Genomic DNA, 17,093 nt, shown 5'->3' with positions numbered 1-17,093 from the left:
TTTACCATGAGTGCAGTAGGTTACTACTTTTTGGGTTCTTTTTGTCAAGATCGCTTATTTTTTTTCGTGTCACATTCATTCATTAATTCCATAGATAACAAGGAAAAATCCAAACTGCAAACACTAACCACAAAGTTGTGTTGTTTTTTAGGCTTTAAACCACTTTTGGTACCATTTGTTTTGATTTATGAGAACACAATAAATGAAGTATAGGGTCATAACTTTCGTAAAGAACAAAAGACAAAACTCAAATCACATTATTGACAAAACAAGTCAAACAGTTAATTATCACTCTCTAATCTTGATCAATGAATGAACCCCAATTTTCGTTTGGGCTTCTTAAAGGATACATGCATCAGCCATGCAACATGCAAAACACGTACGACAATGACGTTATATTTTAATGCACAAATTACTAACTATAGTCTTGTTTCAAATGATAAGTTTATTATAACTTTATTGATAGGTTTCAACAATAACTATAATTATGCTCTGAATGTGACGTTGTTTGTTAATAATATAGTCTTATGTCAATCACTTTTCCTTTTTTTCATTTTGATTAAATGTTTATGACAAATTTATTGAATGGAACAAGGTGGAGTTATAAATAAGGTGAAAATCAGTCAAAACTTGGTTAATGAGGAAAAATTTAGTTTTAGGAACATTATTTCTACTTGAGACTCAATTTTATTATTTGAAAGCATATAAATTGTTTATTACATCAATATTTTTTTTACTTAATTATTAAGGTCATATAAGACATGTAAGTATCGAAGATTATTTTATATCAAATTTAAGTCTTTATTTGTTTACATGGTAGATAAATAATTTAAAATATGTATCTCTATATATAATTTAAAAATTTAAAAATATTGAAATAGATGACTTTACAAAATAATTATCTATGTATACAGATATTTTAAAAATTGAAAGTATAACTTCCATTATATAAATATATCCTCTTAAAGTGGTTCATGCGACTTTTATGAACCTGCACCATTGTTTACTCATGTGCAAGTACATAATAATTGCAATCTCAATCAACAAACATATATTCCCAAATTGAAATACATAAAAATTACTGTTTATATCCACGACATTAATGACAGACATTCTTTATCTTAATAAATGCAAAAAAGAGATCATAAAATAAGTGTAAAGTTACTAAAAAAACTGATTTTAACTATGGATAAAATCTATATATAATGTATATAACGTCTAAAATTTATATGTAATTAGATATTATTTACAGATAATATATAAAAACAAATTTATATAGGCATTGGAAAACTTACATACAAAACACATTTTATGGGAAACTTTACATATGATTTTTTCGTAGATATTAGAATTTGTATTTAAATTATATACAAATTATTTCGTATGTAATTTTTCAAAAATTACATACGAATTATTTTAATTTACATACGAAAATATCCATAAATAATGGTCAGAATACATGTGTGTATATTACATACGAAACAATACATGTATATTACATACGAAATAATTTGTATGTGAATGATTTAAGTAAATTTAGATATCAATTTTGTTACTTATCTTTATTAAAATGATTTAATCTCTCAAAAGTTACAAAAATAAAGATCACTTTTTAATATTTTAATTTTTAAAAGTTTGTTATTCTAAATTTTGGTAATTTTGCAAAAGAAGAGGATGGGGAGAAAAAAAAAACTTGAGGTGAAAAGATAAAAAAACTAAGATTAATTGAGTTCTTCAAAATTATTTCGAATTAAGTTTTTAATAATTTTTTTATTTATTAAATATTCAAACTTTTTTAACCTTTTAATCGAATATTTGTCATTTATTTTTGAATTAAATATGTTTTTTATCTCTTAACTTTCACTAAAAATTGGAATTAATTCCTTTTGGAAATTCTGGTTCAATTTAGTCCTTTAACTTTATAAATGCGTGAATTTAGTTCTTTTAACAAAATTTTATTAAATTTATTTGACATTTCAAACACATTTCATGATAGTATTTTAGTTTGTTTACATCATTTGATACATTTTTACCTTTAATGTTATTAGCTGAGACGCGTTTAAAACATTATTAGTTGAGAAACACGTTTGAAACGTCAAATAAACTTAAAAAAAAATTAAAAAATTGGTTTAAAGGACTAAATTCACGTGTTTTTAAGGGTGAAAGACTAAATTGGTTCAAAGTTTTAAAGAGAGAGTAATTCCAATTTTCATTAAAAATAAAGGGACAAAAACATATTTAAGCATTTATTTTTGTTAATAGAGGGACGTGATCGTTATTTTATTTCATTACTTTATTTATTTGTCTTTTTGTATGTTAATAAATGTAAAATTTTATGATTAAAATAGTTAATGTAAATTAAAATATGAAGACAAATAAATAAGATGACATAGCAAAACATTAAACATGTTATCCAATTAAAAAATTAAATGATAGAAACTTAATTAAAAAAACAAATAAAATTTTAAGTATTCAATAGATAAAAAAATTTAATAGAAAATTAATTGAAAATATGTAAGTAAAATGAATAAATATGCTCACTCACTTGCAGACCAAATCTTGCTTAAGTAGCATAATTATATCTTTGATTAAGTATTGCTACTGTGACGACCACAATTTTTTTTCTATTATTTTTTATATTATACTTACCAAACAAAAAAAAATTAACACATTATTTTACGATAACATATAACATAAAATATTCACAAATACATATATTTATATATTTTACAGTTCACGCTGTCTCTTCTCCCATTCTTTTTCTCCTTTTCTTTCATTGTCTGTTTTTTTATTCATAGAGATGCAATCATAATTGCTTTTAGTTTAAATTAAAGTAAGTTTAATGGTATAGTTTCTCATTTAGTTACTTATAAATTATTTTTGAAAGATATTTCATCTTCTCCTTATCACCACAATAGTTTCTTGAGTTTGAATTCTCTATTGATTTATCTCTTATATTATCATCTGTTCTATGCTTTGTCGTTAATAATTATTAGCTTTTTTTTTTTTATAAAAACAATAATGGTTTATATGTTTCTAAGTACAACATTCATACTCTTACAATTAATATAGTTATTCGATAAAATTTCACCATCAATATTATTTATTATATATATATATATATATATATATATATATATATATATATATATATTAGTTATTTTATATTATTGTTATTTAGTTTAATGATTAACTAACATATCATGATGCATAGTCATTTATATATATATATATATATATATATATATATATATATATATATATATATATATATATATATATTTGTAATTAATAAAATTATTTTATTATAATTATTTAACCAATATTTTTTATCCTATAAATGTTTATAATCTTTATATTTATATGTTCATAGTTTATTAGATTAGATACAACATACATAAAATATAATATATTATAAAAATTTTAGGTGTTAACGTACCGAAAACATTATGCTATAAATTTTGAAATGTTACAGCTATGACTATGACACTTAGGGGGTGATGTTCAAATATTGGTTATAAAAATACTTGTCTAAACACTAACCTTGTGTTTGGATGAAGTATTTCAACAATGCTTAGAAATTAAAATGCTTTGTATTTGAATTGCTTGTAATTAAATTCCATTCATTTTTTAAATAATTTGTTTGGATAAGGAAATTAAAATATCTGACATTTCAATTTCTTGTTTGGAAAAAAAACTTGAATTTATTGTGACATAAAATTTAATTTTAACAATATTTATTTTACGCTTAATTATGTTTTGAGTTCATGATAAATTTGGAACCATGCTCGACAATCCAGATGGGTCGGGCAAACCCAACTATGCAACCGGATTGGTTAGACCCAACGACCCAGCCGAGCTGGACCGACTGGGAAGCCCAAACAGGCTGGGTGGCCCGATGATCTAGAGGCCTGACGACCCATACCGCACGATTGTGTCGTCAACTTCGTCAATATGGCCCGGTCCAACCCGTTTAGGTCATTGGCCCAATGCTCCAAACGGGTCCGACGATCAAGACGGGCCCGACGACCTGGATGGGCCCGAAGACATGGACGGGCCTGACAAGCTGGATGAGCCCAACAATCCGGACGGGCCCGTACACCCAGACGGGCCCGAAGACCTGAACGGGTTCGACGACTAGGATGGGTCCGAGAAACCGGACGAGCCCGACAACTCGGATGGGCCCAACAACTTGGACACGTCCAACGACCCGGACATGCACACTTTCAGATCGTCGGGCATGTCCGAGTGAATGTGTTGCAGTCGTGAATTAATAGAAGTGATAAGAGGATCTAGTGATTAAAATGAAAAAAAGGAAGAAGAAAGTCGTGAATTCAATCCCTTCTATTAATAATTTCAAGAAATAAGATCGGTTTGTATAACACTTGCAACATAGTCCTTAAACTCAATATCAAAATAACCTTTGAATGTGTGATGAGAATAATTTTCAATTATTTTAATTGAAATCATGTATGACAAACACAACTCTAGTTGTTTTGATGAGAATGATTTTCAATTTCTTTTCACGGATGAAATCATGTATAACATACGCAACTTTAATTGTTTTTCTTTTGAACTAAAGTTGATAAAACAAGCATAACTACTTTACTTTTCTATTTAAACGTAAAGTTTTGATTACCATATTTCAATTAAAAAAAGAGAATTAGAATTCATTTTTGTCATATAATTTGAATACATTATTATAAAGTTAATCAAATTAAAGTCGTTTTCAAAATGAGTTATGAGTAGGAAAAAAAAAATAATAAATCAAAGTTGTTTTTGCCATATACAACTTCCATGTAACAAAAATGAATATTATTCTATAAACACGAATTTCTCCGACGGAATCAAGAACTAGTTTTACTTCTTTTTTAAAATCTATCCGTTTACGAAATTATATCATAATAGTAAAAGAACAGTTATCTGATGAGTTTTTATCTAGAGGAAACTTGAATTCAATTTTTTTTTATACAATATTGTACATAGATAATGAAAGGGAAAAAAATATACTGACTACTATGATAGAAATAATAAATGGAGAAATTGAAGAAAACTCTGATATACTTTTTTTTTTTTTTGTTTAAGATTTGTTAAAATTATTTTATTCATTTAATATAATAGAACACATCTCCGTTGATAAAATTACATGTATATTTTATATGATATATGTTTATATTTTGAAATACTTGTCTACCATTCTGTTTTGGACGTGTGAGGACTAACTGCAGAAAATATACACACTAGTCAAAATTGATAATGAATCAAACTAACTTTTGTATTTTAAATGGAGCAGGCAAAATTGGGAGTGATGAAAGTAATTTCCTGTTTTACAAAGGTTGAAACCAAATCTTTACATTTTCATGGCTCTGTTTCTCTTTTTTCCACATATGCTTATGTCACAGTAATTTCTTCTTCATCTTCATAATTAAAAGGCAGGGGCACTGATTTGAATGCTCGGTAGTTGCCAACATTGTTTAAATGTTCATTCTCCAACCTGTTCAGTGTTCACATTAAAACCATCAATCTTATTAGCTAAGTAACAATAACTAATCTTAAATTTCTAACACTCTCCCTCTTATGTCGGTCTTTTTAGAGGAGATGTTAGATAAATTTGACACTAGTGAATCATGAATACAAAAAATGTTGTTATATAGCATTTTGAAATTTTATTAGGCATCCAAAGTATATCAGGATTGATGCATAAATCCCTTGTTTTGTTAGTGAAAATGCAATTGAATTAGTCATAAATCATGACCAAGATCAGAATGCATTTCATACAAAATTCACATTCTGCTACATTGCAAGTAATGGTATTGAATTAAACAGAACAGAGTATACCTGAAAAAGTTCCAAATACCACGGCGAAGGATCTCCAAGCATGCTACAAGAGCAGTGAGAGCTGTTCTATGCAGGAAAGGAGCTTCTCTAATGCCTAAAACAGATTGCATCCATGCAAGCCGTAACACAACATTCAACACCTGAAAAGTTATTCATATTTGAAATACTCAACAGTAACCAACACAACAGTGAAGAGTACACATACTTGCAACTTAATAATAACTTACCATAGCAGCAAAATATACACTTTTGTTTGGTACAGAGAGTTTTTCTCTCAACCATGGATTTTTTGAATTTCTTCTGAGCAAACCCCAGTCAATGACTACATCCCAATATGTATTAACAATCGTTGCAATGCTTGAAGAAGTTGCAGCTAGAATTTGCCAAACCATTCCTCTGTGGAACTCATTAGTAGTCCTCATCACAAGTGCTACTATTGTTGATATGTACTTTAGCCCATTCAGACCATGCATTGCATTTTTTTCTTCAAGTAAGCGTCGAAAGCACTTCAAATAATAAGTATACAGTTAGATTCACTACATTTAAAAGACAATTATTACAAATGAAAACTTTCTAACACATTTCACACACCCCTCAATGCGATATGAAATTTAAATCAAACCGGGAAGGGGAATTTACCAGAAAAGAAACTCCTGGTAAAAATATCCTTCATGAGGGGAAACTTTTGTATCACATTGTTTTGTAGAAGATAATCAAATTACATATGTTTATAGTCCCTATTGTCATCAAGAGTTAACATTTTGTAACTTTCTCAAAATGAAAAACAAAGTCTATTAAATTTGGTCACTGTTTTTAACTGTGCAAATTAGTCTTTTTAAGATGAAATGTTTTCTGAGTTGAGAACTTGGTAGGGTTCATTTGTTAGCAAGTTGAAACTTCTAGGCACTAATTTATATAGACATGTATTTTAAGGACCAAAGCAACATAACTTGCCACTTTAGGGATCAAATTGTATATTAACTAAAAAAATGAAAGATGCTTTTCAAGTGTATCAAGTTCATACCTGGAGACAGCGGATCCAGAATGGAATAATAGCTACAATTAAGTAAAATGCCTTATAGAGATCACTCTGAAGACACTCGTTTGACCTGGTCTTGAAGTTTCCCCAGAAATAGTAGCAGACATAGAATTCCAAACTTCTATAGGCTTGCACCTGATGAGCTCAAAAGAAAAGAAGCATTGTCTTAATAGAAAATCTATAACACATTGACCACTTAATATTCTATTAGTGGAGGGTTAAAATATAATGAATCACAACAAAAAGATCTTGTGGTTATTCTTTTAAGAATTTTGATTTGCTAGAAGGAGATTTGAGGTAAGTGCAAATGCAAGTTTAAGCAGAAGCTATGCAAATTCGGACCGAAACAAATGAGATTATACACGAGTCAAAGTAGTGACCAATGTTAAGATTTAGTATAAGATACACTTATAAACCTGGCTGGTAAGCTGGTCTGCCAAGAAATTTTCTGGGAGATTGACCTGAAAGCATAAATAATCAATATTACTCAGTGAAATTTTGAGCATAACAGGAAAAAGTGCTTTTTCAGAATCCTCTTTCTTTACCTTGTAAAGGGGAGCACAAATGCAATGAAATGCACACCGAATAAGGAAGAAGCGACTGGATTTATATATGATGTTGAAGGGACAAAATGTAATGAGAAGCAGAACCTGTAATACAACAAGAAATATTGAGTTCCAAAGCACATAGACAATAAGATAACTAAGTTCAAAAAATGCTTTTATTTAACTTACAATCACAAGGCCTAAAGGGACTAACTCTGTAAATGCTGAGAAACTTTTTGTTCTCTGATCCATTTCCATATCCAAGTTTGAGAGGACTGCAGCCAATGAGAGCACTGCAAGGCCAGAGCTAAGAAGAAAGACTTCTCTATATCCCAATTCTGTTCCTTCCTTGAAGCCAAATATAAAGGAGTAGTTGATTTTATAACGCCTCCAGAAGTATACATTTGCAGAGTACATGATCATATGCAAGACTAGGTATCCAAAGAGGCTGCAAAAAACTTATGTTCATAAATCATGTTTCTCAACATCATTCTGCCAAAAGGGGTATACAAGGTAGTGGAATACCGTACTAAGAGCTTGAAATCATTAGTGGAGTACCAGACATTCTCAGAAATATACATACACAAAACTGTGCAACTGCATAATTCAAATTCAAATGAACAATGAAAACTTACCTATAAAGAGGAAATATGTTGTCCATATATTTAGTACGTCCCTCGCTATATAGAATATTTCTTGCATGTATGAGTATAATAAGAGCCACAATGAGAGCAATTGAGCAGCCAGTAAATAACCCTGACATGTAATACAGTAAGTGCAGTGAGAATATTTTTCAATGTTCACCATAACACCACAATGCACCTCAAGATTTGCAGCAATAATTTAAAATGAACCACTTCTTGGTGCCCTTACCCAGTAAGAATGTGATTCTATGCCGCTCTTTCTTAGCAGTTGGTCTTAATGTATTCATTCCTTTCCTGTGATTCCCATTTGCGAAGTGCTTAATGAAGGCATGTTCAACCCTTTCCATGAGCCTATTAACCTGTAGAAAGGAGGATTTTGGCTTTGAAAGACAACCTTATATTAATGGAAAGAATACAAAAGAATATGGTTTTAGGATAGAACCTCATCTGAACTGCCAACATATGAACTGTCCACCATCTTTAAGTAATCCTTTGATGCATTCCTTGAACTGACCTGCAATGGTTTTAGTCAGATAATGCCAAACATAGAACAACACAACCAATGATCCTCACTCAAACAATACATGACCAATGAATGACCTTGTCATATTTCTTCATGATTTTTGAGAATGCCAACAAGTTTAAGAAACTGCATACCAGTCAAGCATAAAGATTAGCATTGTAAGACATGATCAAGCTCTCTTCAGTCTTCACAACTAAGAAAGAAAGGGGAAAACTTTGTCACCTATAGCTTTTTAGAAGTCGAAGCTTATGATAGAATTCCTTTAAGGCTATGCTCATTTGTTCCTCCACTTTCGTGAGCTCTTTTCTGCTAAATGATTGGCCAGGTTTTGAACTCGAGAGAAGCCCTTTTATGGTTGATATTGGAGAATCTAGTGTGGTCATGTTGATCTTAACACGGTCAAGGATCTCCACTGAAGCTGGTCTAAAGCCTTCATCAGGAGTGGTTTGTTTCTCGTAGTTTCCAGTTCCATTTTCCAAATGACTTTCACTGCTCAACTCAATTTCATGAATCACATCCATGTGCACTCGTGAGTGACCTTAAAAATGATTTTACACCCGTTAGATTGTGACTCCTCAACATAAAAATTCATGCTCGTTGTATAAATCAAAAGAACATCATAATCACTATCATATTTCTTCATCTACTGCTGTGGAGAAACGAATACAAAACAAATAACGCGTTCTGATTTACCAGGTCTGGCATTATATATATGATCACTCAAGGAAATTGAATTTGAGCTCCCATTGCTAGCAACATTTCTGAATCCCACCTTATCAATCTTTATTCTCAACGCAATCAAAGCATTCATTTGTTTACTCAACTCCTCTGCCTCCTCAACCATTTCCTTCACCATTTTCTTGTAGAAGTTATTGACCTTGTTAAACTCACGATCAAGTTTCTTGAAAAAAACAAGATCTTGCTCTTCCCCTTCTTCAGAAGGTTTGAGGAACATGGTCTGGTACGACCCTTCTGAACCTTCACCCTCCTCTGCACGAACAAGTATAACTTCATCCTCACTCTTCCTAGGGGACCCTCTTTGTCCACCAGTTAGACCACTGAAGGCTCTATAGAGGGTTAACCTTCTCTTCAGTGACCCTTTTGGGGTTGATGCCATTGCTGCTGACTCGTTTAACTCCCTAAACCTCGATATGTGTTTCAGAGTGGCTTTCAGGGAATTGTAATCCATGTATGCTTCTTCCCATTCTGCCACCATCTGTGAGACGAATTCTTTCCCAAACTTCATCCTTTTTTTTTTTTCTGAGGAACTTCTCGTTCTTCCCAAATCAACAAAAAGTAAAGAAGCTCAGAGAAAAATCACTTTGAGCTGCAATGAACATAGGTTGGATAAAAATACAACCTTTATTTTTTTTCCGCTTAATAGGTCACACAGCTTCAGAAATTAAACAAAAAGCGGAAGTTGGTAAGAAATATAATACAGTGATATCCACCAGCAACGCTTAAATTAATCAGTGAATTAAAATCTTAAATATATAATTTTTATTTGGAAGTAGAATTTCATCATCATTTATAATAATTTTATTTGTTTCGAAAAACCATAAAAAAGTATTTATGTTCTTATTATATAAATAAAAAAAGTCTACTGATTTTTTTGTCTTTGTTATATCACTTACCTACTTAAATATTTTTTTCAATATCGTGTTTCGTGATTACCGTATACTTCCAAATTTCTTAACTAATTCATTCCTTTTTAAATCATGAACAAATATTTGGTTTGTCTGTATGAATGAATAGGTGTCACTGTGAACAAAAAGAATCTTCAGCATGATATGTCCTACAATCACGGTGTGTACTTTTTTCTAATGTATGTACTCCATGAATTAATACGTCAAGGCAAAAGAAAATTTGTTGATCACTTTAGAAATTGAAGAAGAAAATTGACTTTGAATCCATCTATCTAATCACATTTTCTGAAATTTTCTATTCTTCCTGTGATGTTTGATTCATCTTTAAATTTACAATATGCCCATAATATTTTTTTTTTACAGAATACTATGTTAAATATAACTTGTTTTGATTTTTAATTTAGTTGTGAGACAAACCATGTTGTTATGTTGTGATTGTTCACTAAGAAACAAAGTTTTGGCTGTTCACAACCTAGAGAGGAAAGAGTTGTGATTGTTCTAAAACCGGACCAACTACGCGTTTACTTTACAGAAGGGTATGATAAAGACGTGTGCACTAACTGTGAAAACGTGCTCGCATCAACTAGATTATTCAAACGTGCTTCTGAAACTTTAATATTTAAAGTACTCCTTGTAATGTTAACACTGCTGTTAATTTATGTAGAACATATCAATCAATCAGATGTAGTTTCAACAATTTAAAGGATCTTGGAAGTCTTCATTCATACAAAATATTCTAAATTCACATCATGGACATTAATACAGGTATTTAAATTTATATATATATATATATATATATATATATATATATATATATATATATATATAATGGGACATATTTTTATTGCTTAATTAAGACTTTATAAAAAATAGTTTACAAAATATATTTTAAAAATCAAATACATAAAAATAAAATATGAAAAAAATTATAAATATGTTGAGAAGCAAGTAAATCTTGAGAAAGATACCAATGTAGCATTTCAATATGTTAATGTAATATTTCTATAAATAAAAAGTTATACATTTTCTTATAAGTATGACACGATTGTGTTAGTTAATTAAGGTTTTAAAAGTTTTAAAATTTTATATCCATCTTTAGAACAAATATATGTGTGTATTTAATGTTATTAATAAATATGTAATCAATAAATAAATATTTTCTTTGCTTGAGAAGCTGATAAAAAATATTTTCTTTCTCATATAATATTCCATTTTTGTTATTTAATTAATTTTTAAAAGATTTTATAAAACATATTTTTAAAAGTGAATAAGGAAATATACATTAATTTAACATAAAAATGACCTCTCTCTCTATACACATAAATAAATTACACTTTAAACTAAATATTGATGTAACATTTAATATCAGTAATGAAATATTTATATTAATGAAAAAAATTCATTTTTTTATAAAGAATACAATGTAATTAATTTGTTAACTAATTAAGATTTAAAAGGTTGGTTTATCAGAAATATTTTGCAAATATAATAAATGTTAATATCTATAACAATATATAAATGATTCTTTTTTTTTCCACATTTCAAAATTTCAATTTTATTTTTTAAAATATAATTATTTATTAAATTTTTGAAAAATGACCAAACTTTTACAAATTTTTTATAAAATCGTTTATCTCTGTTTCTTCTCTTTCTCCTTATTTTATCAACAGTTATTATCTCATATTTTCTTATATATTTCATTTTATTTTTAATAAATATAATTTAATATATATTAACTTAATAACATCACAATATCATCCGCTATTAATATAATATCATGCATATTTAAAAAATACATACAGAAACAACGTAATAATGCCTGTGTTTAAGCTAGTAGTATTTAATGTCTTAGATATAATAGATAAAAAATTAAAATATTTTTTCTTATTTAATGGTATTTAGTGTCATATTTATGCAAATGTAATTTTTTTTCTTATACAGTGTGTAATTAATGGAAAGAAATAATATTTCTTTCATATATAAATTGAGGAGATATTAATGGGAGCGGATCCTTTCTCATTGAGAATAATTGTCCAATTAGAAAAATGTAAATTATTTGATTAAGTTTACTACGAATATTTATAATTTATAATTAACTTCTTTATATAGTATTAAATTCTAACTGTTCATATAAATTGAAATATTGAAATAATTAAAAGTTTATGCAATTTTTCTTTTCTATTAAATAAAAAAGAAGTATTCAAGTGTTGTTGATGGGTTCTTTTCTATTTACCGCCTAGCTTATAAAACTTCTTCATTTCTTTCCTATATTCAAAGGTATAAGAAACTATACATTTATTAATTAAATGAACAAAACTTATTTCTGCTTATTTTATTCTAAGAACAAAAATAAATTCTAAACTATAACTTTTGTTTTTCAATAGAAAATTAAATAAAATAACCAAAAAAACAATTAAAAAATAAATTCTCACATAAATTTTAATTTGTCAACAACTAAAATCATTCTTTTTTTTTGGAAATACTAAATGTATTTAACTATCTTAAAAACTTAATTTTAATTTCGACGTGTTTTTTTAGCTTATGGGAGTAATTTATTTCAGACTTTGGATTTTTACCAATTAATTCTTGTAATTGTTTCATCTAAAAGTAATCTGGAGGAGGCAGAATATTGTTTGGTTGACCTTAATTATAAAGTGTAATTAAATATAATTAAAGCAAGATAACTTTTTTTACATTCTATATAACTGATCATACAGTACATATTCATCACAAGAAAAATAATGAGTATCAGAAGAACTCAATATTCCTTTCTTCAGCCACCACACACTCTCACACACACATATACAATTAATTATATATATATATATATATATATATATATATATATATATATATATATATATATATACTAATTAATTCCCAGGTCAATAAACATATCGGTCCAAGTTTCAGTTTCTGTAAAAAAGTGAGAAGCAATTGAACTAAGCTCTTCATCCCATTTTTCAAACACTCCATCTTTTTCTGTAAAGAAGCATGTCTTGTTGTTAAGTGTAATATTGTTTCCCTTCTCATCTAACAGAGTTTCAAACCAATTCTCCGACCCTGATAAAGAAGTTGCACCTTCTTCAGTAACACCAACTTTGGAGCTATCTATAAATTTCTCTTGCAGTAACTTAGGGCAAGTTTTTGGTAAAGCTAGAGGCACAGGCTTTACAACATCATGGGGTTTCAGTGATGATTCTGTCTCATCCTGCTGTTTTACGTTGTTATGTTTGTTTTGAGAATGTGATTTACGTCGTGTGTAGGTGATCCAGTAATTCTTCACATCGTTTGATGTTCTTCCTGGAAGTCTTCCTGCAATCAGGGACCACCTGCATATTCATTCACAAACATAAATTTGTGTAATCTTATGACTTTAATTTTGATACGCAATCTATCATTTAAAAATATATCTTTTTAAAGTAATTCCTACGTAACTCTACACTGTTGTCATAAATAACAATCTAATTAAATAACAACGGACACAACCTTTATGCTGTCATTGTCAACCTATAATGTGTAAAAAAACAATAGTGCTACCAACATAATTTTTATTACATTCTTTTAACATATACTTCATTCATAGTTCGATTGAAATTTATTAAAAATCTCAACAATTATAAGACATATTGAGAATATTTAGGTATGTCTTAAAAATCTTTGAATATCTGCTTTCTGAATAAACAAACAGTTTATGCATATTTCACATATCAAATATAACAAACCTGTTTCCCAAAAGTTTATGCAATTTGATCATCAAATCAACCTCGTCTTCACTAAAATCTCCTCGCTTGATATTTGGTTTCAAATAATTCAGCCATCTCAATCTACAACTCTTCCTGCATCTCTTCAACCCTACGTATACCAAACACAGAAACATTTGGATTTGGCTCATGAAATCATAAAATGTTTTATTATTAATTGCAACTTTTACGAGGATGTCTCTGAGTTATATAATTAGGTAATTTTCAACCACAAGCAATGAACAAAATAGATAAAATTAAAAGCAATAAATAAATAGAAGTGCACCTGCTCTCTGAGGAACAAGGTGCCATTGTCCTTCCCCGTAAAGATGAACACATGCTTTGAGAAGTTCATCTTCAAATTTACTCCATGCTCCTTTTCTCACACCTGAAAATTCTTCCATGGCTTCCATTATAAACCACAATTAATTATAACTCAGCTTAGTTTCTCTATATAATTTGTTCACTTCAATATATTTCAATTCCTTCATCTCTTTAAAGTATAAGCACCGCTAGATGAGATATTTATTGAGACACACGTATCTAACAATTTATGGCGAAAACGTACACTAGCCTACACTAGTCTACTCTCAAACCCACCAAACCACACCTTCATCGGGGGAGTTTTCTCTCTCTAATAAAATACGTATATATTGCATTTAATGCTTCACATGTATGGTAAATTTACTTTGCGATAATCATCAATGTTATCATTTAATTTTTTTGAATTGACCAATGTCTGGTAGTAGTGATTAATTTTAAACCCAATTGACGCATCTTCAGATTTTTTATCTAATTTTATGATTAATTGTACGGTGGTCATGGATATTGGATGTTGTGGATAATAGCGATTAGGATGAAATGTGACGTAGACAAAGAAGATCAAGATTGCAAAACTCCTTATAGAACCAACTCCTTTTTTAGCTATCTTCTTTTTTTGTGTTTGTTGATATATTTGACATTACATTATAGGTATACAATTTAATCCAAAATAAATGTTGTACTTAATGTAAACTGATTTTGAAGAAGGAGATGAATATTTAACACTGCTTATTGTAGACATAGTGTAGTGACTAGTCATATGTCTTGGAAAAATTTTATTGGGTAAGTCTTTTAGGACGGATATTTTTTAATCTCTTTAATTATATTATTTTTATTTTATGTTTAGACACAAGAGGAAAAAAATAAAAAGAAAAAAATATTAAATTTAATTATTTTAATCTTAAGTTCAAGTAAAAATGATAAAAAATAAAGAAAGAAAGAATTTACTTCCAAAAATTAAATTTTTGTTTTCGCTTTCTTTTCAATATATAAGTTTTAAATGTTTCTCTTCTCCAAAATTGTCTTCACACCCTACTAGGTGTAGCCTATGTGCCTATAAATGTCCATCTTTCCAAGAACAACATCAATACACATAAAAGTTTCAAAGTTATAGTACATGTTTAAATGTAAAGACAGTATATATATATATATATATATATATATATATATATATATATATATATATATATATATATATATATATATATATATATATATATCGTGCTGCAAAACACATGTCCAAATTAAAAAATTAAGTAATCCAATGTTTATTTAGTGTTATACAGATTCTCTGTTCTTTTCATATTTATTTTGTTCAAACAATTGAGTCCTATTCAAACCCATATTAAATAAACTTATAACTAAAGCTATTAAGAAAAACCAGTTCCAGGATCCATATAACAGAATGAACTTGTTAATGTTTTAAGGACATGTTATTTAAGGTTTATTACAACAATTTGTTTGGAGAGACATATTGTGTTGTAAAAGTTCGTGTCTCTTATTATTATGAAAGTAGAATGGTCTAATACTGAATATTGTAAACATTATTTACATTGTTTCGTCTTTCATATTCTTTTATCAAACTAAAGAACTAGACAAGGATAAACGTTCAGATTTACATTTGGATGCAGGAGGAAAAAATAATAGAAGACATAATGAATTTTAGTATTTCTATTTAGACCTCTTTAAAGTTTTATTCATTTCATAATTTCAATTGATTAGATAGATGAACATGTTATATTAAATAACTAACATATATATATGTTTTCTAGTACAAATGACAGTGAAAATTTTCAAAGGAAAATGCATCTTAAGGTATATATACTGGTTTGAAATATGAAGGTAGAAGACATCAAAGGATTCACCAATCTAAACATCACGAGATCTAACAATAGGATACCTTGTTAAAATCAAATAATAAGATAAATTCTGAAGTAAAATTATGCAGACAATCGTACACAAAAGAAATAGTTGATTAAAACAAAAAAGTAGCAGTACAGTTTCTTGAGAAGAAAAAACACTTACAGTGTTACACCTAAAGTACTCCATGATAAACAAGGTGCCTTTTCCCTCCAAATAAATTTGCATGCATGTTTTGAAAAGTTCATGTTCAAATTTTCACCATGCCTCTTTCCTCGGACCTGAAGATCCTTCCATGAGATCAGGTGCTTAGTTTTGCGACATTTTTTGAGTTGTATATATCTCCATTTCTTCATCCCTTTAAAGAAAGTATCATCAGATTGGTTGTAAACTGAGACACACGTATCTAACAATTTAAGGAGAAAACGTATATCAGTTTATTGTCAAAACCACCAATTCAGACCCTGTCAGACTCTGTTTGGAGAGTTATTTATCTAATAGAATGGTAACTAATTGTACATTACATTTAATGCTCCACGGCTATGGTAAATCTATTTCGCTAATTAATGATCATGTTACTGCAGATTAATTAAGTTTTTGGGACCAATGTCCGTTCATTACCACCAATTTTTATTCAATTAACAGACTTCAAAATATATTGATTACTGAGTAATGGACCAATATCGTCATGGACCATTAGATGTAGTGTATATATATAGCTGCAATGTGGGTGAAAAGAGACGTAGCTCAAACATCCATATTACATATATATAAGATGTTAATGTTATACAGTCTTGTTGGGAACTAACTCTTCCTTTTTAGAGAGTATTTTCTTTGGTCTGTGTTATGTTGTAGGTGTAAAACTTTGACAAAAAATGTATATATATTGTACTTAATATAAACTGATGTATGAAGAGGAAAATGAATATTTTTA

The 17,093-nt window shown here is 28.6% G+C and overlaps 2 protein-coding genes across 2 annotated transcripts; both read right to left on the bottom strand.

Annotated features, from left to right (window-relative positions):
* Positions 1-5,254: 5,254 nt before the first annotated feature.
* LOC114183010 (phosphate transporter PHO1 homolog 9-like) lies at positions 5,255-9,989 on the bottom strand. Its single transcript, XM_028069837.1, has 13 exons — positions 9,283-9,989; positions 8,812-9,127; positions 8,667-8,715; positions 8,509-8,580; positions 8,296-8,425; positions 8,058-8,178; positions 7,612-7,870; positions 7,423-7,527; positions 7,294-7,338; positions 6,863-7,012; positions 6,066-6,344; positions 5,839-5,978; positions 5,255-5,494 (listed from the first exon to the last, which is right to left on the bottom strand). The coding sequence occupies exons 1-13, from the start codon at positions 9,833-9,835 to the stop codon at positions 5,392-5,394; spliced, it is 2,322 nt and encodes a 773-aa protein (XP_027925638.1). The 5' UTR covers positions 9,836-9,989; the 3' UTR covers positions 5,255-5,391.
* Positions 9,990-13,104: 3,115 nt separating this feature from the next.
* LOC114186176 (transcription factor MYB90-like) lies at positions 13,105-14,498 on the bottom strand. The gene is made up of 3 exons (XM_028074204.1): positions 14,265-14,498; positions 13,961-14,090; positions 13,105-13,567 (listed from the first exon to the last, which is right to left on the bottom strand). Exons 1-3 carry the CDS (start codon positions 14,389-14,391, stop codon positions 13,105-13,107), a joined length of 720 nt encoding a protein of 239 aa, XP_027930005.1. The 5' UTR covers positions 14,392-14,498.
* Between the last annotated feature and the right edge of the window lie 2,595 nt (positions 14,499-17,093).

This window comes from Vigna unguiculata, chromosome 5 (assembly GCF_004118075.2).
Source record: "Vigna unguiculata cultivar IT97K-499-35 chromosome 5, ASM411807v1, whole genome shotgun sequence".
In the NCBI taxonomy this organism is placed as follows: domain Eukaryota; kingdom Viridiplantae; phylum Streptophyta; class Magnoliopsida; order Fabales; family Fabaceae; genus Vigna; species Vigna unguiculata.
Note: the sequence above shows the minus strand (reverse complement) of the source record. Positions and strands in the feature narration are given on the sequence as shown.